General features: G+C 42.9%; 1 protein-coding gene across 3 annotated transcripts in view; it reads right to left on the bottom strand.

Moving 5' to 3' along the window:
• The window catches only part of LOC124956082 (protein split ends-like), a 66,992-nt gene that overhangs the window by 2,129 nt on the left and 38,547 nt on the right, over positions 1 to 26,316 (bottom strand). The window contains exons 2-11 of one of the 3 annotated variants that reach the window (XM_047511456.1): positions 18,188 to 18,490; positions 13,770 to 14,498; positions 13,049 to 13,668; positions 12,773 to 12,953; positions 12,373 to 12,664; positions 11,345 to 12,094; positions 1,008 to 11,226; positions 777 to 893; positions 575 to 691; positions 1 to 383 (exon numbers count right to left, since the gene is read on the bottom strand). The exon at positions 1 to 383 is cut by the window's left edge and continues 370 nt beyond it. In XM_047511456.1, the coding sequence (XP_047367412.1) occupies positions 1 to 383; positions 575 to 691; positions 777 to 893; positions 1,008 to 11,226; positions 11,345 to 12,094; positions 12,373 to 12,664; positions 12,773 to 12,953; positions 13,049 to 13,668; positions 13,770 to 14,498; positions 18,188 to 18,488 (13,709 nt within the window). In that variant the 5' untranslated portion in view covers positions 18,489 to 18,490. The remainder of the gene's footprint in view (positions 384 to 574; positions 692 to 776; positions 894 to 1,007; positions 11,227 to 11,344; positions 12,095 to 12,372; positions 12,665 to 12,772; positions 12,954 to 13,048; positions 13,669 to 13,769; positions 14,499 to 18,187; positions 18,491 to 26,316) is intronic. The other 2 variants (XM_047511458.1, XM_047511457.1) reach the window with 2 other exon arrangements.

Here is a 26,316-nt window from a genome sequence, read left to right as displayed (position 1 = left end):
TAACCTCCTCTCGCTGCAGTTGGTGCAGCCAAAGATGGATTACTTCCAGCATTATATTGAGGTGGTGGTGGTGGCAGTCGTGTACCTCCATGAAGCATGTAAACCTGTGCAACTTGTGGACTGTCCGTTGTACGATCCTGAGGAGTTCTTGTACTTCTCCTTAATTCCAAAGGTGGACTATGACTATCTTCTATACCAGTTTCTAATTTGGGATCTAATGGTAAATGAGGAGATCTTGTTCCTGGAATATGATAAGCTATACGCGGAGTTAGAGCTTCCTGTTGGGCACGTAGATATTGATACTGTAACACTTGTGGATGCATGTAATGTGGAGGTAATTCGGCACCACGTGATAATCCACCATAATGATTCACGACGTCACTCTGCAAAAAAAGAAAATTATATTACATATCTTCTTACGTATAAGGATCCAAACAGGAAATTAATACAAGAAATTGTATTTAACTTCGTGCAATTTCAAATATTGTCATACATTATATACAATTATATCTGAATATTTTTCGATATTATCTGGTGTAAGTTAATAATAAAAATAAAAGAAGAAAAGAAATACCTGAGAAGCATTAGCATGATGATGAGCAGGTGGAGGCAATGGAGGACTCTGAGTACGATGTGGAGGCACAAGTCCATATTGAGCCCCCGGTGATGGAGCAGTACCTGCACTCCCATGCTAATAAAAAGCAGGCAAGTTGTTAGTTTAGTACCGTAATTTTTTGTATATATTATGTGATAAAGATTATTATTATTTTACTTACCATAGGTGCATCATAAGTTGGTATTGGTACTCCACGACTTTGAGGACTTGCAGTGGGTACCATAATGCAACCAGACATAGAGACTTCTACTTTAGGAGGTTCCATAGTACCAGTTACCTATAAGTAATTCGAATACGCATTTAACTAAACGTTCTAAATATATTATATATATATATATATATATATATAAAGTCATATATATATATGACTTTAAAATAAGAATAGACGTACTTGAGGTTTAGGCCCAGCTGGACGTGGGCAACCTACAGCCGCTGCAACAGTTTGTGGACCAACGAGATGTGGTTGCGTTGGAGGACTTGCAACTGCTCCAGTTACCATTGGTGGTACTACTGCTTGTAATAAATGAGTTTTTGGATTGAGCGGATGTGGTTGCCCATTTATACCTTTTGCTGTTACTGGCTGTGAAACAGGATGATGTATTCTCTGAGTTGGCGCAGATACAACACTAGCTGGATGAACATTGATTGGTAATTTTTGAGACATATTTATTATGGTGGATGGTTGTTGTTGCTGCTGTTTTGCTGCCTGTAGCAGATGTTGCTTAGGATTAGGTGGTACACCTGTATTATTAAGTACTGGTGACATTGGTTGTCCTTGCTTTCCATTCCCTGTACTCACTTGTGCCTGTTTTGTACATGGACTCAAATTAGGTGAGACCACTCTACCACCAGGAATTTGCAAATGGAGACTTTGTATTGCTTGAGTCGGTTGTTTAATGATATTTTGCACTACTGTCTGACTTGGTAATATTGGAACTACAGGCTTCGTAATAACGATTTGTTGTTGAGATTGAGGCTGAGATTGAGATTGTGGCTGAAGTTGAGGTTGTGGCTGAAGTTGAGGTTGTGGCTGAAGTTGAGATTGTGGCTGAAGTTGAGATTGTGGCTGAAGTTGAGATTGTGGCTGAAGTTGAGATTGAGATTGAGATTGAGATTGAGCCTGAGACTGAGACTGAGACAGAGATTGAACTTGAGGCTGTGGCTGTGGCTGCAGTTGTGGTTGAGTCTGAGCCTGAAGCTGAACCTGAGTCTGAAGCTGAGCCTGAGGCTGAACCTGAGGCTGAATGTGAGGCTGAACCTGAGGCTGAATCTGAGGCTGAATCTGAGGCTGAATCTGAGGCTGAATCTGAGGCTGAACCTGAGGCTGAACCTGAGGCTGAAGTTGAGGTTGAGGTTGAGCTTGGGGTTGGGGTTGAGGTTGAGGTTGAGATTGAGGTTGAGGTTGAGGTGGAAGCTGTGGCTGAGGCTGAAGTTGAGGCTGAGGTTGAGGCTGAGGCTGAGGCTGAGGCTGAGACTGAGGCTGAGGCTGAGGCTGAGTAGATAATTTGCTTGCATTCAATACATGAGCTTTCAAACTCGTAGGTTTATTCTGTATAGTAGAAGTTGATACTGGTTGTGATGGAGCTACACTCGGTATTGTTGACATGGTTGTAACAGTTGTACATGTTGTAGATGATTGCACTACTGTAATGGTAGAAGTAGCTTGAATAATTGGAGATTGAGGCTTTGTAATAACACTAGCTTGTGACGATATCAGTTGATTTTGTATTGGTTGACAAGATACAGTTTCCACAGGCTGCTCTTTTTTCGATTCTTCATTAACCGTCACAATGGTATTATCGAATGACGATTTTGATTGCATTGATTCATTGATTGAACTTTCATTGACTGTTACATTAGCACTTCGAATTTCGCTGATCGTTTTAGTAGCAGTTTGTTGTTGATTAGCTGGTGTACTAACTGGTATATATTGGCCTTCCTCTGACTCTCTCATTGGTATTAACATTCCTGTAACTGGATCAATCAATGTTGTTGGTTCTAGAGATACAGATTTCTGTTCAGGTGGTGTCAACGTTTGATTGGTTTCTTCCACTTTTAGATTAGATTCTTCAGTCACAGTGTTTTCATTCTTATTTTCAAGCTTTTTCGATGTGGTTACAACTAATTTAATAAATTTCTCCTCTCCGCTATCGTCATTATTTTCAGAAGTCCTTCTTGTCACTTTACGACTACCCCTTGGTGATTTCCGTGGTTCGGTAACTTGTACTTTAGGTTGTGTAGTTTGTACGTTGCGCGGTGAATTGTTGTGTCTAGTACTTCTTCTGGTAGTATGTATACTACCAACATTACCGCTCGATAAGTTCTTATTTGTCGATGCACGTACTACATCTTCGATGACGTCATCAACAGTATTCCTGCTGCCATCTTTTTCTGCTAATCTTCTAGACTTCCTCGTGTTAGTAGCTGGCGAAACTAATTCTTCCAAAGGTAATTCTTTAACAGTAGTATGTGGTCCAGATTTAATAGTGAGAATTAGACGAGGACGACCAGGATTGTCTTCTTCGCTGTCGTCATGAAATTCGTAAACGTCGGCATACGGTAACTTATGTGCAACATGATGTTTGCTTCCTCTAGACGTTCTTCCACCTCTTTTATGTCCAGCTGCTGCAGTAGTGGTTCTACCGCGTCTAACTCCACCTCGACTGCTAGCACCTCGTTTCGCTTTTGATCTACCACGACGACTCTTCGTTAATTCTGCCTCGCACGTCTCCACACCTTCGTCTTGATCGTCATTAACTGTTGTATTCTTTTTATTTTCCTCCTCGGTTGTTTCAGTTTCGAACCAATCGGATTCACTCTTTGCCGTCTCCAGAGAATTATTGTGAGTTTCTTGACTTTGTTGTAGATCTTCATCGCCATCGTTACCTTCGCCATCACACAAGGCATCCACTTTCTTTATTACACTTTCTATATTTACTTCCTTGGCCGACCAATAATCACTATCTTCTTTGCTATCAGTTGGATCTTCTTTTGACACATCTATAGCAAGCGGATCTGTACTTGGTTCTTTCAATGGATCTTCGACCGGTTCTTCATCCAATTCAACCTCTTCATTTTCTTTTGTTACTACTTCTTCCTCCTCTTCTTCTTCCTCGTCTTCTTCCTCTTTCACTTCACTTACAACTTCAGATTTTATAGTTGTCTCATTCTCAAGTTTTGGTACAAGAATATTCAATACTTCTGTTTTTGGAACGCAAGACGTTAACTTTTCCGATTCAACAAATTCATGTTTCTCTTCCTTAGGTTTTATATCCGTCTCACATGACTGTTCTAAAGGTGGCTCTGTTTTTGGGATAGTAAATTTCATTTCTTCCTTTAACGTTGTATCTTCTTGCTTTATAATAACAGCTGGCTCTTGTTTAATAATTTCAATAGGTTGGGTTGATTGTATCGGCGGTGTTAATTGCATAGGTTGAGCAGTCTGTCCTATTTGTGACTCAGAATCTGCTGCTGATTTTTCTGTCTGTACTATACGTGGTTCTATGGATTCCCTTACATTATCAGTCATCGAAGTAGTTGATACAGTGGTTGACACGGTCGTTGGTATGACTCTAGTTATTATTGATTGTGAGACTGGAGGACCAACAGGTAAATGAGACTTTGCAAGTGAAGCCGCTTGAGGAACAGGTGACATTCTTTGACAACTAGAGAAAGATACAGTTGTTGTTTGTGGAATGATGCATTTGTCACCGCTCGTTGTGGATTGTACTGTTGGTGTTAATTGTTGGGATACTATTGGTACCACCGTTTTAATTAAGGATTGATTAGCAGAAGAAACTGTTGGTGGACCCAGACCATGCATCATAGATTTATGAACTATGTGAGATTGTCCATGTGCTATGATCACAGGACTAGGTGTAGAACAACGTGGTACATGAGTGGTTAAGAGTTGGGATAATTCTTGTTTAGGTCGTGGAGAAAGAACATTGTTATCTCCCGTTACGGACACTGGTATTTGTTTCTGAGATCTCGATTGTAAAGGACAATTTTCTGTAATGTTAGATGACTTTCCAAATGCTGGACTAGACGTGCTTGCACTAATATCAATTTTAGCTGTTTCAGGTATATACGTAGGTGGTTGATTAGGCGAAGGAACCTTTGGAGAAGTCGAGGCCTTGTTTGTAGATTCTGGTATAACAGCGGGTGATAATTTAGGCTCTTCTAATCTTTGCGGTGGTTCATTTGGATTAACTGAGAGTAATGTCTCTATTACAGACTTGTTCCCTAAAGCAGCAGAATCTCTTGAACTCTTGACTTGTATGCCCGGCGCCAATGGTGGTACTGGCATGTAAGGACGCGGTGGAATATTTAAAGTTAATGGTGGCAAACCACCTCGAGGATAACTTGGAGTAAGTGGTCTCAAACCAGCAGCATGTTGAATCACTGGTTGTTGAGTTGCTGCAGTTGAATAGATCTGTTGTACTGTTACTTCTGGTCTATGCGCAGAAATGGGAACACTCACTGCAATTCTAGTTGGTGGCGGTGAAGGCTTTCCAACGGTGGACACATGAGGACTCAATGCAGAGTTTCGATTCCATTGTCCATTTGGTGAAAGAGGTTGTGGAATTCTCGGAGATAATTGTGATGGTATCAAAGGTGGTATTCTTGATGGAACGAGTGGTGGTAAAGGTGTTATACTCGATGGTGAAGACGAAGATGGTGTTGAAATATTTTGCATTCTTGGAGAAGCTTGACGCATTGGTACCATTTGAGATTGAGGTGAAACTGGTAGTCTTTGATACAGAGGTTGTACACTAATCGTTGATGGTCTTGGACTGGCTGCCGAAATTCGTGAAGTTTCATTTGCGATCGGTACGTTACATGATCCCAACATCGGTTGTTTGTACGTTGGTGGCGATGATGTTGAAGTTCGATGGGATTGAGAAACTCTCTCAGGACTAGCTATTGTAACACCGGATTCGACCGTATCAATTTGTACAGTTTTTGTTGTATCACGAGATTTATGTTCATTGAGGTTCCAAGAATGTGCGATTACTGAATTCGGAGAGTTCTGCGATTTCGGAATTACAGGATTAAGTGGTAAACGAGCTTCCACCGGTTTCTCTGCTGCAACAATAGCAAGTGTCATCGTAGTTGGTGTTGTCTTTGTTGGTGATTTATAAAACGACGGAATATCTGGCGTTTTTGGTGGTTGAGTTAGATCGAAGTTCTCGTAATTTGGATCTTCTTCAGTGTCTGTATCTATTTGAAGATCATGCTCGCTTTGAGGAGTATCAGGTTTTAGATCTTCGCCTTCGACTGCTGATGCATTCAAACTTTCAACTGCTTGTTGCATTTCCTCAACATCCTCTTGGGGTGCTTCAGCTGGAGGACCAGTTGTACCATCTACCTCATTGTCCTCTTCCTCTCCTTCGTAAGAGAAATCTTCGGTAGAACCACCGAAAGTTTCTTCTAACAACGCTGCAACAGCATCTTCTGTTTCTTCCTGAGAAATAGCAACTCTTGGTTTATCCTCATTTTGTACAGGTGGTGTTGTTGAAACAGTGACTTCCGTTTCGTCTCTACTGTTACGAGATTGACAACCACTTTCACGTTCTTCAGGCTCCGAGATACTTTTAACTGCATTCTCATGAATAGTTTCATCAATTTCTATTCCAAAACCGGGTATAAATTTCTCTTTCTTCTTTTCAGGCTTCGGCGGTTGAATGACACCGCTTACAATAGGAGTACTGATAGCTGAGACCGTTGATGTATTCGATGTTACGACTTTGGGTATTGGACTTAACAGTGTATCTCTAAGAGCTGGCAAAGTTGGAGACAACGTTTTCGGAATCAAAGGACTACTTGCTCTTGGAGGACTTGGGTCTGCACCAAGATAAGGTAATTCACCGGTCTTTTCATGATGATGGTGATGATGATGATGATGGTGATGATAATCTTTCCGACTACGTTCTTCCTTCGATTTCTTACGTTTCTTTTTCTTTTCCTTAACCTTTTCGGGCACGGTAGTCGGTGTAGATGGTTCAACGCTATCATTATCATCGGTGAAACGGAAAACGTCGTGTTCATTGGACTCTGTACAAGCAACTGCGGATTTTGGTGAATTTGGTAGGCCTAAAAGTTTGGCCTCAATTTCTCGTCCAGCTTCAGCAAGATCAACGCTATTCTCATCTTCCTGATGATGTCTCTGTCGTTTCTTTTCTGTTTTTCTTCTAACCCTTTCAACGTCAAGAACTGGACTACGTCCACCGTCGCTGTCAGAAACATAAGCGTTATTTTCAGATGTCATATTGCTGAGTCTATCAAAGAAGGTGTCTGGAGGTGGAGGATCATCAACGTCGTCAGAAAGCGGACCAAATATATCTTCCATTCTTTGCGAATCTCTAGCTTCTTGCCTATTCAATCTTTTCCTTCTTGCTTTAACCTTGTCTTCTCCGTTTCGTTCTCTTCTTTTATCTTTCTTCGTTCTCTGCTTCTTATCAGCACGCATCCTTTCTTCGGCATTGTCAATGGCTGTCACTGTTGTCGCCGTCGGTGTACTACTACTACTAATCGTTACAGATTCAGTTGCATGATTCGAACGACACTCTGAATCAGTCGATATAACGTTAGCCTTACTTTTATGATCTGTAGTTTCGGTAGATTCGAGCTTCGAATTCTCTTCGCTGGATACTGAATTTTTCTGACGCTTTTGTTTCTTTTTATGTGATTTCTTACGCGAATCTCTTTCGTGATTATTGACGACAATCGTTGGATGACTCGTTTGGTATGCGACTCTTTCGTCATCGTCAGAAGTACGTACATCCTCCTTCGCATTGGTATGTACACTGTTAATAACAACGTTGGTGGTATCCAATGGATTTTGTTTCTCTTCTGTATCGGCAAAGCCAAGATCCACGTCACTTTCAAGAAATCTATCCGTTTTAACATTCTTTCGAACTTTATTGTTAAAGGATTCCTCTTCCTCGCTGGTGTCAGAATGAATTCGAGATCTTGATCCCTTTCTTGATAAAGACTTTGCTCTAGCCGAGTCTGATTCGGACGTAGCCTCGTCCTCAGTTAAAGCTTTGCTGCTAACCGAATCACCATCCCAAGATGTACTTTGTTTCTTCTCTTCTCGTCTGGCACGGCTTTGCTTCAACTGTGAAAACTTATCTTTCAAACGTACTTGACGTTTCTCCTCTTCCAATTTCTGCATATTTTTCGTCGAACGTGCCTTCACTTTATCGTACATACTGATGTAAGCTGGCTCATCGTCTACAATATCAAATATCGAATGTTTCTTGGGTTCGTCGCTATCTGTATCGGTTGCCGAAGGGTGCCGCGCAACTTGCATATCGTGAGTAGGACCATCGTCAACGTCACTGTGTTGATTCGAAGAAGCCTGCTGTTGATGGAACTGCGACGGGTCCCTCGAGTGATTAGAACTCGTAGATGTTTGTTCGTTCGGTGAATTTGATTCATTACGTTTGGACAGTTCTAATCTCGATAAAAATTCTTTGTCGGCTTCCTGACAGACCCTAGGACTACGTTCCCTCGATTCTTTTTCAGATCTTCTTTTACTTCTTTGTTTCTCTTTAACACTTTCTCTATTGTTTTCTCTATTCTCTCTATTGGATTCCCTAACATCGGTATGAGTCGTATCCCCCCTAGTATTATCTTGTACAGTACCAATGGATTCTTTGCTCTCTCTACTTTCCCTACTTTCTCGACTAGAACGATGAGAGTCATTGCGATGTTTGCGATCCTCCGATCTTCTATTTTGTCTAGGCCGATCTTTGCTGTCTCTACGATGATCAGAGATCTTCATACGTTTGGTATCATCCTCGGTGGGGCAATCTTGGGACGAACACCTACGTTTTATAGGTACCGGGGCTGGAGCAGCTGCAGCTGCTGCAGCAACAGCAGCAGCAGCAGCAGCAGCCTGTTGGATCTGAGACTGCGTTACCGATTGATGTAAATGATTATCGGTAGGTTGACGCCTACTTTCTTCGCGTTCACGTTTTTCCTTATCTTTTTCCTCGCGATCCCTTCTCTTCTCTCGTTCGACCTTTTCCTTCTCACGTTTCTCTTGATCTTCTCGCTCCCTTCTCTTCTCCCTTTCGTGTTTCTCTCTCTCCAATCTTTCCCTCTCCTCCTTCTCACGTTTTTCCTTCTCCAATCTCTCGCGTTCCTCCTTCTCCTTCCGCCTCTCTCGTTCCAAACGTTCCTTCTCCTCCCTCTCACGTTTCCTCTCCTTATCAAGACGTTCCTTTTCCTCCCTTCTCCTCTCCCGTTCCAATCTCTCCCTTTCCTCTTTCTCTCGCCTTTCCTGTTCCTCCCGTTCCTTCCTGAGACGTTCCTTCTCCTGTTTCTCCCGTTCCAAACGCAATTCACGTTCCTTCCTTTCCCGTTCCTCCCGATCCCTTCTCTCTCTTTCTTCGCGTTCCCTACGTTCCTGCCTCTCCTTTTCCTCCCGCTCTCTCTTCTCACGTTCCAACCGTTCCTTCTCTCTCCTCTCCTTCTCCCTGAATTCGTTCTCCTCCCTCTCCTTCTTCTCACGTTCTCGTTCCTCCCGTTCCCTTCTATCCTTCTCCTGACGTTCCTTGTCCAATCTCTCTCTTTCTCTACGTTCCTCATCCTTCTCCCTTCTCTCTCTCTCCTCTCGTTCCTTACGTTCCTGTCTGTCACGATCTTCCTTATCTCTTCGTTCCTGTCTTTCCCGATCATCCTTCTCCCTTCTTTCTTTATCCTCTCGTTCTCTCCTTTCGTACCTCGTTTCCTTGCTCTCTTTGAAATCTCTACTGTGATTATCAGTTTCATTGACATCACTGTTACTTAAAGCTTCTTTATCGTCCCTGTCTTTGCGATCAACTTCCTCTTTTCTCGATCTTCTCTGACAATCCTTCGCTTTACTGTGTTTAGAATCTCTACTATCCCTACCCTCTCGAGAATCTCTTCTCTCCCTACTATTGCTACTACTGCCAATCTCCTTTCGTAAACGAGCACGAGGTACATCGACCGAGGAAGAGGATAACGAAGACGTGCTGAACGTAGACGATATCGTGGAAGACAATGGCACCGAAGAGGAAACGGTTGTCAAGGAAGATTGATGATATTGACCGCCGCTCGATAAAGACTGCTGTTGTATCGTGCCTGACGAGGTAGAAGGGATCGATGTTGTAGATGTTGCTGTCGTTAAAATCATCGTCGTTGCCGTAATAACACCGGATGCTGCTGCTGTTGCTGCCGCCGCCGCCGCAGCTGCTGCTGTTGCCGCTGCTGACAAGGAAATTGTAGACGCTGCTGATATCGCGGAGGATGACGAGGAGGATGATGACGTTAAACACGTTAAAGAAGAAGAAGAAGAAGAAGAAATGGTAGAGGAAGTGGAACAGGACGAGGATGATGTTGACGAAGATATCGCCACTGACGACGACGAATTATTCAAAACTGTATTACTACTAGAAAGTAATCCTCGATTCGTCGAGGCGCTGAGGCTGTGAATACTACATACACTACTATTACCACTAAGAAGGCTACTGGCCGACCCTAAACCGCTACTATTACCACTGCTTGCTGCCGTTCCGCTACTTGCAAGACCGATGGGCAAAGAAACCGGTGGTAATTCCGGACTGACGGTTTTGATCGACGTGCCCGGAGTGATCGGTGTCGCTGGGGTTGGGTGTACACAATTGTGCTGCATCGTCGAGCGTGGATCAGTCGTTTTTAATACCAACGGAACCATGCTCGTCGAGAGCATCGTGCTACTACCACCGATGTGACTGCTCACAGAGGAGGTACTAGTCAGTTGCACCGGCGGATGACTAGGAAATGGATACTGCAGGCAAACTTTGCTGGTGCAACCCCCGCTAGAAGTTAGCCCAGCCGTGCTACCGATCATCGAACTGACGCCTATAACGCCCGTAAATTCTTTCGGTTCGTATTTTTCACTGAAGTTCTCCAGTCGTTTCGAATCCTCGTCGAAAACACTTCTTTTCGCGAGAACGGATTTCACTATGTCCGACGGTTGCACTTCGTGTAGATCCAAGTCAAGGAGTTTATGTCGGAATTTAAAACGTTCCGAAGCGCTGGCGTCGAGTTTTGCCAAAGCATCGCCACCGGCTGCACTCAGAGCTCTCGAGCCCGACCACTTTTCATATTTCTCGTCGAGGGAACGTATTCTCTCTTCGAGACTAGGAGACTGGGGCGCCGTCTCGCTGTCGGAACTCGTTGGACTGGGGCTCAAATGTCTAGGCGGTGGCGAGGCTGGTGGCTGTGGTGCCGTACAAGGGCTGGCCGCAACCGAGAGCCCGCTGGCACAAGGTGGACTAGTGACTTTCAGACTGCTGCTACTCGACCGAGCATTACTGCTGTTACCGTTGTTGTTGTTGTTGTTGTTGTTGTTGCTGTTGTTATTGTTGTTGTTGTTGTTATTGTTGTTGTTGTTGTTATTGGTGTTGTTGTTGTTGCTATTACTAGTGTTGTTGTTGTTCAACATCTGAGTCGCAAACCTTGGTAAAGGTAACGACAGAGGACCCTCGTGACTCCTTTCGCGAAATCTTCTTGGCTCGCTCGGCACAAGGTTCTCAGGTCTTTCATCGACAAGAGGCGTTCCTGGTCGTGATCCATCGTGATGCTCGTGATGTCTAGACGTCAGAACGAAGAAAAACAAAAAGTTAGAGATATCGCACATAAATCTAAGACGATACGAAAGACTCTTTCTCTCGTTCTCCCCATTCTTTCCTCTAACTTATTCAATCTCACCTGCTAGAAGTATCTCGACGACGCTTACAAGGTCCAGGACCCCTGCCATCGCAGCTACTTCTTCTCGTACTATGATGCACCACCACTTTGCTGTCACTTACGCGTCTAACGTCCATGCCTTTTCTACCGGAATGAGAAGTTACCAACAACGATGCGATTTCAGGTTCATCGTCCTCGCATAATATCGTTGTTGAACTTCCATCCAACTTAACTCGTTTCTTAGGTGCAAAACCAACTTCGTCGCCGCTACTGTGACACTCCTCGAGCTGTTCCAATAAATGAACTCGCTCCTTTTGAAGATGCCTGATATCGGGCGGAGGTAAAATAGGTGGCGGTGGAACAGGTGGCTCCACGCTGGTAACGACACTCTGGACGGCATGTCGTCGAGACGATGGGGGTGGTGGACAATCATCATCGTTGAGTTTACCGTCGCTCAGAACGCTGCTCTGATAATCGTCGTGGCTCGCGCCGCTTCCCTGGCTGAACTCGTCGTAACTTCGAAATCTACGTGGCGTTGGGTCGTTGTAGTCGCCGTCGTAGTATGAATCTTGATAGGAACGCCTACTGCTACGCGACATCGCCGTTGGATGAGCAGGACTGGCCCCTGGAGTGCTACCACCACCGGAAGTACGAGAGTAACTACTAGTTGTCCTTGATCTTGGGGGTGTATCGTAACGCGTAAATCGACCGCTCGAATTTGACATTGTAACTGCTGATTCAAAGCTGCTACGCTCCCTCCTGTAATGAATCCTTTCAGTAACGCGTGAATTCTACTTTGTGCTCTTTATTTGGGGGTGACGATGATACTTAAAGCTAGATATGCATACATTAGTCATTATTAATTATACAATTTATACATTATAAAAAATATTTGTGAAAAATTCCACATTAAGACATAGTTGCAAATATTTTTCTTTAAACGATTCAAGTCTTTTAACTTTTAATTGTATATACAACAATATTACATATATATATATATATATATATATACACACACACATACGAATATAATATATAATTATACATACGCAACATCGAAGGTTGTCGCCGGCGAAGGCCTGGTGTCCCAAGGTTTTTCACCAGCAACTCCTTGTCTTTCCAGATGTTCATAAAAAGTTTCCTGGCATTCTCTGGACGCGAAATCCACTTGAAGACGACGTCCACGAAGCGCGGCTCCTCTCATTTCCTTCACAGCAGCCTGAGCGCAGCTTATTTGTTCGAAGAAGACTAACGCATGGCCACGTTCACGATCCACCACGATTTGTGTTATAGAACCGAACTGATGGAACTGCATGTTCAAGTATTTTTCTGACATGCAATCTACAAAACGAACACGTACACATAATTTATTTATTATTATATTACAAATGCATGTGAATCAGCGTGACAGAACGATCAGAGATTTAATATGCAAAATGTTGGGATTACCTCCTATACCATCTACCCAGACGCAAGAGGTGGGCATAGATTTTCCAAATCCAAGTTTGATACGATTCGCACCTAGGTGTTCGCCATCCATAGATCTCATGGCCTTAACGACACTACCGATATCCGAATACTGACAAAATGCATAGCTAGAAACAGCGCCTTGCTTTTTGATGTCAATTTCCTGCGAAGGCAAACAAAAAGGGATACATTTATATAAGATAGAACTTGATGGATAATGAAAAGTGCGACGATGCAAACCGATCCTCCTGGACTTACTATAATTTCGCCAAAAGGCTCAAAGTGTTTCCTGAGTTCAGACGCAGTTACATCTTTTTCGAGATTCCCAATAAAGAGCGTCCTCGTTGCTTTGGGATGATACTCGTCTAGTTCGGCCTCGTACGGCCTAAACTCGTTGTCCTCGACGTCGTATCCTTGATAAGGCGCAACTTCGATCTTGCAACCGAAAAATAGTTTGTCATGAGAGACTTCCAGGGCTTTCTCAACGTCCTCGGGTTTCTTGAAGCAGACCAGAGCGTATCTGTCGCCCGCTGCACCGACAACCTTCACCCACGTGACCTTCCCATGCTTTTTATACTCATGGAAAAGGCCATCCTTGAGGGAAGTGTCGCTGCTACGAGCAGGAAGGTTCCGTACGCAGATTGCCAGTGGCCTGCGATCTTCGGTGACTGCAACAGCATTTCCAGCACGATGCGGTGAACTTCCTGGTGACGTGCTTGCGGCGGACGTGCTACCGGCGGAACTGCCGCTTCGACTACTACTGCTGCTACCGGAACGACTGCTACCGCTCGGTGAGCTACTACCGCTTCGAGATTTTCTACGTTGCTTCTTGTGTTGTCGGTGGACACTGCTGCTACTACCACCTCCGCCTCCGCCACCTGTTCGTATCATAATAAAAGAGATTAACACGCACAATAAATCAAAGAAATACATCGGTCTATAAAATAAACTCGAAAAACGTTTGATTTATAAATTTTACCTGGCTCATCCTGGTAGGAATCATTGGTAGCCGGCGAAGGTGGTGGTGGTGCATTACTATATCTCGATGAAGTCGTCGACTCGTAGGCAGAGGACCAGGAAGACGGTGCCCGATGACGATCTAAATGGGGCGGGGGTGGCGGCCCGGAGCCGTAAGGGCCTGTCCTCGGGTAAAGCCGATCCCTCGCCCTGCTCGACGTCACGTGGTAAGAGCTACCAGGTGGTGGACGTCCACGTGGTATAGCCACCAGGTTCACCGCTGTTAGGATCCGATGGATGGCCTTGAACGACGACGACGCCGCTTCCGGTGCTGCCGACGCCGCCACCGCTCCCGGTATTGCTGCCACCGCCTCCACCGCCGGCACCCCCGCCGCCGCTGTAGAAACCCCCATGGGAACCTCCGTGCGAGCTACCGTGTGAACTTCTCGACTCGACGAAGCTACTCTCGCTGCCACCGCCACCGACAATGACGCTGCCGCTGACGCCGACGCCAACGCCGCCCCCGCTGCCACTGCCACCGCTGCCGCCGACGCCGCTGCTAACGCCAACTGCGTTACCACCACTGCCTCCGACGACTCCGCCGACTCCGCCGACGACGCCGCCACCAGATCCGACGATACCCCCGCTACTTCCTCCGACGACGCCAACACCACCCCCGACACCACCGACGCCTCCTCCACCTCCGCCTCCGGCACCACCGCCGCCACTCGAGCCATGATCCTCCGAACTTCTGAAACATACCAAGTCGAACTTAGTCTAGCCTGATGCTAGAGATTCCTCTTGTTTTGTTTCCTTGCTTGCACAAACGTGATCGTTATGCCTAAAGTGTTTGTGTCTTCACGTGATCACGATGCCAAGTGTTTCGTTAAACGAGCCAAGTCTTTTATTCCCTACTCATAATGTTTATATCGCCTAAATGAATTTTCCCATATGCATTTTTAATCTTCATATTTCTGTATGCAAGAGCCAATGCTAGTACTAACGTAACCTCGTCAACTATAGAACAAGAAAAAGGAAAAAAAAGAAAAGAAGATGGTCGATGCGAGATGCGAGTCATGTTCGAAGGAAAGAAAAAAAAGATCATCCGCCTGAGATTATCCATGGCGATGCATCAAGAGGATATCCGCGATGGGACAAGTTCTTCATTGTAAAATCCAACGCCGAAGGACAAAACTTTGCGCGTGTCACGTCGGTCACGCCAAAGAAGATTCCAAATCGTGACACGGATGTGGAAAGCCCCAAGAGAGAAGAGATTTCGAAACGTTCTCTTGCGGCTACTGATCTCTAACCAATCATCAGGGAGACACGTTATTCAAAGAAGGCTATCGGTGTTGTGGTTTGTGAAAGAGAACCAGATAGGAGGTTAGGATTTGGTTAAGGAAAAACGAGTTCTATGATTACCCTTGGCTATACTCCTAACCTCAAAGAATCTTTTAACAAATTCGTTATTCGTTCTGTCCCATTACGGTTCTCTGAAAAAAGAAAAAAGAAAGAAAGAAAGAAAGAAAGAAGGAAAAAAAAATCACATTGAAAAAATGTTCAAAGAATACCGTCGAAAGGATAGAATTTCTCTTTTTCAATCTTAAGGGATATTTCCACTGAATCGAAATATTTCTCCGAAATATATATTCTATCGCATATAATGTAGACGCACGTTCGTGTTTGCACTATGCATCTACGTTCAATATAGTATACAGAGGGGAAGGGGCGGGGGGCAAGGGTTAATCGTAGCTTCTTGCATGTGTCGTGACTTGTTTGGCATGCACGGTATGGGCACAATAATATACTCGATAAGATATTTCTAGAGTCGTATCGGCATACCTCTTAGCGCATGCGCATTGACGAAAGAAAGGCAGGGTCACGACAAATTAGTCTAACGCCTTATTTATCTATAGCCAAGTTCTCTCTTTTAACCTATACTATGATTCTCTTTCTCCACCTTTCACGAGCGTGTGTCGCCGTCTCCTCCTCCTCCTCCTCCTCCTCCTCCTCCTTATAATACGTTTCACTCGATCGTATTAGAAAAATTTCGTCGAACTATCGATTCTTATAGAGAAATGATAAGCCTTATATTTATAAACGTCTGATTCATAAGTGGATTGTAAACCTTGAATGCGATGATAAATATTAAACAATGACGTCATCCTCTTAGCGAAGTTTGCACGAATCACCAATGATTACGTTACGATCAAAGTTCGAATGTCTCTTGAAAGAATAAACAGAGCTACACGTATTCCGTAAATAAAAAGAGAGAGAAAGAGAGAGAGGAGAGGAGGGGGAAGGGATCGTACATTCCTAACTACGGCACTGACGGTTCTCCCCTCCACCTCCTGATCATTCTCTCTCTCTCTCTCTCTCTCTCTCTCTCTCTCTTTCTCTCCTCCCTCCTACTCTTCCCACCAGGCCCCGTGCATCCTCCATAACGTCGTACGCCCTCTCCCTTGTCGTCACGCTTCGACGTACCGTCACTCGACAACGAAACGCGTGGCAACGTCGCCTTCTTCGTCGTCATTTTCTTCGACAATACCCCGTCCGTCTATTCGTCTGTCCGTCTGTCCGTTCGTCGGTCGTCGTCGTGTCTTCGAAATCGTCACGGTCGTCTAACTTTTCATGGAAATGCAACCACCATTACTACACCTCGACGAGACATTCCTCTAAGTACGTGCAATAACCCAACTATGTTTCTTTCCCCCAGCCCTTTTCTTCCTTCCTTCCTTTCAGTTAAAAGATATTATTATAAGATCTCTAACTAATCTCTATGTGAGACTCTTCTCTTCTTCCTAATAGTTCTCTCTTTATACGAAATAATTATTCCACACGCAAAAAGAAAAGAAGAAAAAAGGATAACCTTAAAAAAACTCGAGTCCATTGAATATACTACGCGAGTCAATATGACAGTGAAAAATTGGAGAAACTACCATAGATATCTAAAAATTTATTCATTTATAGCGAGGAAAGTAATTAATAAAAGAAGCTCTTATTATTACGTATCGCAATGTGTGGTATATAACACCCACTAGGAAAAAATATCGCAGTATATATATATATATATACATAACGAAATGGTAGGTAAGACAAACAAATGATGAAATTTCCTTTATAGAACGAGATATATCTCGAGGTCGATGTTAAAAACGATAATAAAATTCATTACTCGTAGGGTACCGACGGTCACGATAAAGTCGAAAGCTACAATTTTTCCAGGAAATACTTTCACGAGAAATCGATTAGTCCGGTGTTGTCCGTGACGCAGTTCAAAAGAGAAAAATATATTTTTATCGAATTCGATACAACTCGATCGATATGTCTTTCCCCAGTTTGATAAGGATTATAATTATCATCATGATCATAAAAATGATTTCAACATTATTATCTCTATCTACTTAAAGATGTCTCAACGTTTCCATTAATTACACATACATATTATGAGCTGTCCGTATGGTCCTATGATAGGGAAAGGATAAATGTTGATAAGGTCATACAATTTTTCACAATTTATCTTTTCAATAACAACAATTCGTACTTGCTTTTTAATATACACGATGCACCGTCTTGCGAACGACGACAACGACGACGATAACAACGACGACGACGACGACGACGACGACACTTAGCACTTATATTTAATCCAAATTCACTGTAATCCAGCACTGCATCCATTGGGTAAGTCGTCGACATGTCGAATAAATGAGTTTCACTACATTTCCTTTTTATCGCACTGGCATTTCTTTTGCACATCGTATTGCGATATTTTTAGTCTCGTATTGAATATTATGAATATCCAAAGTTAAGGTATATCGATATAATTAAAAATAGAGGGGATTAAGAATATAAGGAATTATACATAAGGATGGACAAAGACCATATGACAAAAACAAAGAAAAAAACGAAGAGACACCTAATACGTGTAATGACGTTTCAATGTCGTTTTACCTGCTTCCGGTATAACATGCGATTTAATCGATTCTCTGCGACGTGACTCATCATAAAGTGGTTTTTGCAAACACATACCGAGAGAGGGGACGTACACATATAAAAGCTATTCGAAATGTACAAAAATATCGTTATCGGGTTTTCTTGTCGCAAGAACAACACGTACAGCGATAGGAGACATTGCTTTTAAGATTTTACGTTCACGATCCATGATTCTTATCTATATTTGGTTATAATGATACGTTGATCATTATGAATCATCCATCATGGATCATTATGGAGGATTAAAAGTTCTGATCCCGCATTCATATTTATTTCAAATTGTCTGCTGAATTAACTAAACTGAGAACTTAGGTATGCCCAAATTAAACATACCCATAGTAGGTAGTATAAGCATAAAGTGGATCCATATATATTATCCTAGGGCATTATTGCATAGTTTAGCAAAAGAAAAAAATAAATGAATAAGATCCCGCCATATCTCACCCGTGCGAGGGAAATCTATGTTGAAGATGCTGGGGCTCGTAGTACTGTGTCGTAAGGGCTCGTTCGTCCAAAGTGTGCTCAGTCGCGTGAGCCTTCGCTGCGGACTTGATATCCATGAACGCCACCGTCGCGGAGGCGCCCCCGGTGTTAATCGAGGAACCGCCGCCCCCGCTGCCACCGCCGCTGCCGGAACTGGAACCGGAACCACCCTCGTTGCCCTCCCCGAGGGAACCACCGGAACCTCCGTCCACAGGGCACACCTCGCCCCGCGGCAGCAGCTTGACGCTCTGCACGCGTCCATACCTAGAATCGGAGAAACATAATCCATTTATTTACAATCATTTTGGACAAATAAATATTATTTCATTTTTTCTTTTCTTTTCCAAGACAAAACTTGTTCGTTTGTCTGATCAATGGACAATAAGTCGAAATCTTTCTCACCATTATTCGTTAATTTTTCATTCGATAGAACAAAAGCAAATGGTATCTACAGTATATTTATCCTAAACCTTCCCTCTCCCTCCCGTAATAAAGTCATCCCAACAATTGTTCATCGTTAAATAATCCTTAGAAGAAGGAATCAGTGATTTGCATATTTATCAAAAGGAATCTTATTATGTCGTAGTTAAATGATAGCGATTAGCAGAGCGAGAGGTTAGTAGTAGATGGGAGGGTAGGTGGATTGGGTTGGGTGGAGCAATGAACATGAAAGCAAACGTTCTTCCAACGATATATACGATCGGTTGAGTCATCGTACGAGTTGAAGTGGCATATTCCAACGTAAAAGTTCAAAGGAACTCGAGAATAAACGGGGATGTAGGAAGGGGGGAGGGAGGAGAGATGGGGAATAGGAACGGAGAGAGAGAATGTTTTTCTACAAATATGTCGCATCAATATTTCAGCATCGAACGAAATAGAGTAGGCAACGAAATAAAAGAAAAGAAAAGAGGAAGAAGACAGGTATAAGCAGCAGGCAAGCAGGCAAGGAAGGTAAGGCAGGCAAAGTCCGTGGAGCGTTTCCATAGGAGTAGAGGATGCGGAGAAGACGACAGTGCCCGACGAGAGCTGGCAACGTTGGACGGGGTATAATACTCTGGTTGGCGAACGGCAACAGCGCAAAAGGGATCCTCGTTGAGAGAGATCGTTTGGGATTTCGAAGAAGGGAGGAGACCCTGTAATCCTCTGCCCGTAGAAACCTCTCGCGATACCCGACACGAGAGCGGAGGAAATTAAGTCGAAGGAAGAGAAAGACGGATAGAGGTTAGAGGAGGTGGAGATGGCAAAGAACGAGGAGAGAGGAGGAGGTAGTGGTAGAGGTGGAGACATAGATGGGGGAGAGGCGAGGCGGGCAAGGTAAGGGGGGTAAGGGGAAGAAGGGAGGAGAGGAGAGAGCGCACGCGCGCAAAAGCATTTGCGCGCGGGTTGAAAGAAGCCACGGAGAAGGGCAAGGAGGGGAAAGAGGAGAAAGGAGACACCGAGACGAGACCTCGATCGAAGTCTTCCTCCGGCGGCGCATTCAGATCCGTACGGATAAAAGCCCTTGCGGATGTTTTTGCAGAGCGGCCATGACGGCACCAGCCTTTCCCTCGCTTCGTAGAAAGAAGATAAACTTATATGTATATATTTCATGTATTTTACCGAGTTGAAACGTGCGTACAGAAGAAGGAAGTATATCGAAATGCTCGAGGAGATATATATATATATATATATATATATATATTTGAGAAAAGGAAGAGACTACTTCAAAAAGAAGGTGCATGTACGTAAGAGAGACTAAAGTATAGAAAGAGAAAGAGAGAAGCAGAAAATGGCGTCGGTAAAGGTTACCCACCATTAACGTTTAGTCACCGTCGACGTGTACCTTCCAGACAGTTAGTTCTTTTTATTTTCTTCCTTTCTTTTCCTTTTTCTTTTTTCTTTTTTATTTTATTCCTCCAAAGAGAGCTCACGGAATATTGTATCTTGTATAAAAATGAGAGGGAAAAAAAAAAGAGAATTTGTAGAAAGAGGTTGGTTGCTCTCGGTGAGAATAATACACGAGTATGGGTATAACGTCCATCGATGATGACGAGGTGGTGGAGAAAGAGAATGGGAGGAGAAGGGGAAAAGGACGAGGAGGTGGGGGGAGGAGGAGGAGGAAGAAGAAGACGAACGAGAGAATGACGGCGTAGTTCCCTCGACGCAGAAATAAGGGGAGATTGGGGTGCGGTGGTGTGGGGTAGGCTGGGGAAGAAGCAGGTTCTCTCATTCTTTCTCTCTTTCTTTCTCTACAAGAGAAAGAGAGGGAGAGGGAGTGCGCAAGGAGTGGGGATAATCGTCGATAAGAGGATGAAAGGGCCACGGTGATTGGTCGAACGGTAAGAGAAGAGCGATGCGCAGACGCAGCATCGAAGGCTCGACTTTTCTCAGCGAGTCGATCGGCCGATCTCGCGCGAGTTGCACGTACTACTCTGTTCGCTCTCTTTAAAAAAAAGAAAGAAAAAAAAAGGAAAGAAACCGATTTGATCGAGTAAACTTCCGATATATTCTTTTCCCTTTAACAACACAACGACGACGACAACGCACGAAGATATTTTATCCATACTTTTTTTTTTTTTTTTTTCGAAGTATCGATAATATTAGCGCAGTCGTATTATAAAAAAATTCCGTCGCAATTGTCGTTTTCATTGCATCTTACGGTATCTTTTTTTTTGTTTTGCATTTTGTTCTTCTTGATAAGGAAGAAAACAAAAAGAAAGAAAGAAAGAAAAAAGAATGGGATTAATGAGGGACACGGATAGAGAAGGAGAGAACATATGCCTTGTTGGAAAAGGGTCGAGAACAGGGGGAAGAGAAGATTTGCGAGATAAAACGCAACATATTCGGATTATTTCAACGTCCGTAAAGAACGAGAAAAAGAGAGAGAGAGAGAGATCATTTTCTCTAGGGTTCTTAGAAAAAACTAGAACCGAAAGAGCATGGTGGATTTTTCTTTTTGTTTTTTTATTATTATTATTCTTTTTTATTTTTTTCGTTACACATTTTTTCTATGCACCATCCCTGTACTATTTCGTAATAACGTTTTTTAAAAGGGGACATTGCTACGGGTTCTCTGACACCTTCGAAACGAGACATCGCGAAAAACAGCGCCGGGTTCCATAATCTTTTTCCTCATTTTTTTTTCTTTCTTTTTTATTTTTTTCATATTTTCTTTTTTATTTCTCCCTCTCTCTCCCTCTTTCTCTCTCGTTCGTACATCTCGGAAGTCCGTTGTTAATGATCGAACATCGTGGGCGTGGTTCCTCGCTAAAGCGTGTGATCCGATTCGCAGATGGGCCGATGCGCAATTACGTCGTTGCGTCGCAAGTTTCTCTCTACGGTTCGGCTTGACGACCGACGACGACGACGACGACGATGGTTAAAGAGGAAAAGAAACGATTCTCTAAAAAAAAAAAAAGGGAGAAAGAGAGAGAGAATTTAATTAAAAAAAAAATCATAGGAAGATCTTTTTTGAAGGTCTCGATAATAGTCTCATATCTCTCTCTATCTTTCTCATAATATATCCTCTTTTTTTTTTTCGAAAACAAGAAGAGAACATAGAAAAACTGTGTTCTATTTCCTTCGCTCCTCTCTAATATAAGCTAAAAAAACTGGTAATAATAATATAAAACATCCTCAGGAGGATCTTTCTCTATCGATTGAAGAACGAACTTATCTTAAAAATACGTGCCTTTAACTAATTAAAAACAATAAATAAATAAATAAACTAACAAACAACGTACTTCAGAAATGTATACATATATATATATATAGTTCTCGTTTGTGAGTTTAATACCCACAAGCTGAGAGACTTCGAATCGATAATTCAAAATCGAGCGATGTGTATGCAATAGGAGTGTTGGTTAAGATCAAAACGAAATAGAAAAAACGAGCCCTCACCAACCCTACCCTTCCCTTCTCCACCGAACAATCCAACTCCTTTCAGATAAAAAAAAAAAATGTAAGCTTCTCTCAATCGTATTTTCGAAAAAAGGGGATGATTATTAACGCGGGGGCGGGGAAACAGGGGAGGACTAAAGTCTGGAATTTTTTTCGGTTTCATTGCTACGATAACAATTGAACAATGTGAAAAACTCTCCAGTGTGCTGCTGCTGGGCGCTGTTGTTGCTACTGCTACTGCTGTTTCTCTCTCTCTCTCTCTCTCTCTCTCTCTTTCGTCGGGAAAAATTTCACGCGAAATTCTTCAAAAAAAGAAAAGAAAAGAAAAAGAAGCCGTTCGATTCGTCGCAGCTGCAGGGTTCTCGAACCGCACCAAACGAACGAATGAACGAACGAACGAACGAACGAACGAGAACGAGAACGAACGGTTAGAAGGAGCGATAGCGTTCTGCGTCGCGGTCGCGTACCTTCTTTCACTCTACTCTTCTCTCTTCTTCACCCCTCTACTCTCCCCATCACTACAATCCCAATCCCTAATCCCCTCTGAACCTCTCACGTTCCGTCAGCAAAATAAGAAGGCATACAAGGGAGCGGCGGTACATACGACGATCGAAGGCACTCGAGGAGAAGTTTCTCTCTCTCTCTCTCTCTCTTTCTCTCTCTCTCTCTCTTTCACGACGAACGAAGGAGAGCATTTACGAACACGCACGAACAACACACATCGGGCGACGTCGTCTTTTTCCGTGGTGCGTCGTGCGAATACGTAGAAGAGAAGGAAAATGGAGGAAGGTTGCTTTGCTGCTGCTGATGATGAGGCTGCTGCTGCTGCTGCTGCTGCTGTTGGGGTAAAGAGGGGAAATCGAGTGCCACGGTGGCTGGCCGACTGGCTGGCGAAGCGAACCGTGAACCATGTCCCCCCCTCTGCCCCTTCATCCTCCCCCACCTCTATCCCCCATCAAACAAAACCTCTTCTCTCTCTTTCTCTCACACCATCCTACTCTCTATCTATCCATCTATCTATCTATCTCTCTTTCTCATTCTTCTTTGCTCACTGCTCGCGCGTCAAGGAATTTTACTCGCACGGCGGACTTGCTCTTCCATAGCAGGGCTTCTTTTCTCTTCTCTTTTTCTTTTTTCTTCTTTCTCTCTCTCTCTTTCTCTCTCTCTGTTCGACGAATGCAAGACGAACTCTTGTCCTCAGTTTAACAAGACAAGAATATATATAAATATATATATATATATATATATATGTATGTATATGTATGTATATATATATCTTGATCTTTGTATAGTATACCATGTTCAGATATATTCTCTGTAGGTCAGAACGGGTATGCTGAATTGAGGATTCAAACGGATTATTCTTTCAACCATTTCTCTTCTTTTCTTAGATGATACATGATAATATTACGATGTAACGAGGTCTCTTTCAAATAGGAAGAAGAAGAAGAAAAAGAAAAGGATGGATTTGGATATAAGAATTCGTAAGTTTTATGTGCAAGAGTTTTCTTGTATTTGTATATGAATCTTCTTATATAGTTCGATCTTGTTTGCAATTTAATTATTTTACACGCGACATAATCTCCCGCCCGGCCGCCATTTTGTGTTGTGTTCCGTCTAGAACGTTGGAGACGCGGCTTGAAACGAGTTGAAAAAAGAAAAGAAGAAAAAGCACGAGCTTCAAACGAACGCACAGTGCGAATAATTTTATTTGAAAAAGATGAATGTCTCTTTTTTCTTTTTTTCTTTTCTTTCTTTTTTTTTTTTTTTAGATATATACATATGTTTCATAAAACTACATAAAAAAAATGGGGAAACGACGAATGAGCGTTCGTTAACTTTTAAGAGCGTTGCTCTCGTCTTTCACGAGCAAGCATAAATCATAAATCTCTTCACATCGAATATGTATGTATATATGTCTGTACACACACACACATGTATGCATATATACACATACACATACAACCTAGAAAATAAATTTCCTAGGAGAATCACAAAACGTGCTATGATCGAAAACGTTGAGAGTGCTTGGACCAATCGTTCGTCTTTCTACGTTTGAAACAGGAGACGAACAGGAAATCAATACATCGGCCCACGGTTAAGAGTTGAGGGTGAGAGGGGTGAGAGAGGGGAGGAAAAGAGGCGCAGGGGGTGAAGAGAAAGAGAGAGAGAGATAGAGAGAAGCGTATAGGACAAAGCATACAAGTAAAAAAAAGGGAAAGAAAAATTCTCCTTCCGTAAATTTATCAACGTTAGGCAGCACACAATTGTAAAAGTATTATATTATCAGTAGTACGTTCTCATCCTCTGGTTAATTTCAAATACATATCGTACTTTAATCATCGCACGTGTGCGCTTTCATATCTCATATAAACGATGATAAAATATATTCCGATGACGCGTCAATAAACTTTCCTATACGCGGCATAACCTCAACAAATATCATTTTCTTCCTCGTGTATATATATATACTACTCGACCCAAAAATCTAATACCTTTATCGATTGAATTCATTCGATCCCGTTAATGATACTTTACTGTTATATTTCAACGTATATTATTCCGTATAGAAAATATTCCGTAACATTCTCGAGGATTTATTTTACGTGACTCTTATCCGACATTATCTTTCATCGAAAAGGGAATCCATTTTTGTTCGAATTATTAATTACAAAATGGTGGTTAACAACATTCTTGCGCAATGTTAAAAGAAGAGAGGAGAGGAAAAAAGAAGCAAAACATGCACGATTTTTATTCCTCGTCGCGTGTAATAGAAATACTTGAAATGGGATGGATGATGATAATAATAATAACAATAATAATAATAATAATAATAAAACAAAAGCAAAAGAAATATTCGAGAATCAATGAATTTGGAAAGTTCTCGTTTGAAGTTTCCGATGTGAGGGGCAATTCTCGTGGCGAGTTTACAACGGATGAATGGTTAGCGATTCTACGAAAAGAAATGTGGATAAAAAGAAAACAATGCGGGAGCAGCACCACGCAGCGACAACACGTCGTCGACGTCGTCGTCGTCGTCGTCGTCGTCGACGACGACGATGAGGACTACGAGAAAGAGGGAGAGAGGAAGGCTTTTGTTCCCTCGTAGTTTCCCCTCGATGCTCTTCGTCTTCTTCTCGTATCCAGCGCTCTGGCTCTTTTCAACCGAATAAAAACATCGTCCGGTACCACAAAGACGTTGGTACGATGGGCCCCCGGAAACGTTAAGGGGACGGAGCTGGAAAGAACGGGGCAGGGGGAAGTAGAAGGAAAAGGAGGAGGGAGAGAGAAAGAGAAAGAAAAGAAGAGACCAAGAGAAATTCAGAATAAAACCTATCGTGCTGGGGCTACGTCATTTTTTCACATTGTTTCTCTCCCACGCCCGTAAACTTTCCTATTAACCTCGACGTTACCTAACAATATTCTTTATAAATTTCAATATACATGAAACTGAGAAGCCCCGAAGAATAGGTTTTAAAGTAAAAAGCTTACTTTTTAGTCGAAGAAGCTCGATAGAAAGGATGGTTAACAGAAAAAGGTAGAAAAACAAGAAAGAAAGAAATTGAATCGAGTATATGAAAAATGATGAACAGAGAGAAAAATAATACAAATGGCGCGATCGATATATATATATATATATATCTACATATTTATAGTAAATTCATAGCGAATTCCGTATAGAAAATACTGTACATTGCTAACAATTACCAAAGATAAGTTGATATTCGTTCGTTATCACGAAACGGTTTCTTTTCGTGTACTATTACAGTAACGTTACAATAACATCATACTACTACTACTATTACTACTACTACACCGTGAGAAAGAAAATCGGAATGAGTTTCTCGAGAAGGCTTCTTTCTTTTTCTTTTCTTAAAGCGGACGAGACGAGACGAGACGAGACGAGACGTAGAAGAAGAAGCAGAAGATGATGAAAATGAAGAAGAAGCAGAAAGCAGCACCAATGTAAAAGCCGCAAACGTCGCAGAAGCAAGCAAGCAAGCAGGCAGGCAGGCAGGCACAGCACAGGCGGCACAAGGCAGGCCAGAAACGAGCAAACGAAAAGGAAGAAGTGGCAACAGCGCTTATCCAAGCAAGCAAGCAAGCAGCAGCGAGAGCGACGGTGGGCGCCTCAACGAGGCCAGCCGAGGACGTGGCAACAGCGCTATGACTCAGCTCTCCTCGTTCCGAGCTCTCTTCTACCCTCTCTC

This window comes from Vespa velutina, chromosome 20, assembly GCF_912470025.1.
Source record: "Vespa velutina chromosome 20, iVesVel2.1, whole genome shotgun sequence".
NCBI lineage: Eukaryota > Metazoa > Arthropoda > Insecta > Hymenoptera > Vespidae > Vespa > Vespa velutina.
The sequence above is the reverse complement of the archived record's forward strand: the minus strand, read 5'-3'. Positions and strand labels throughout refer to the sequence as shown.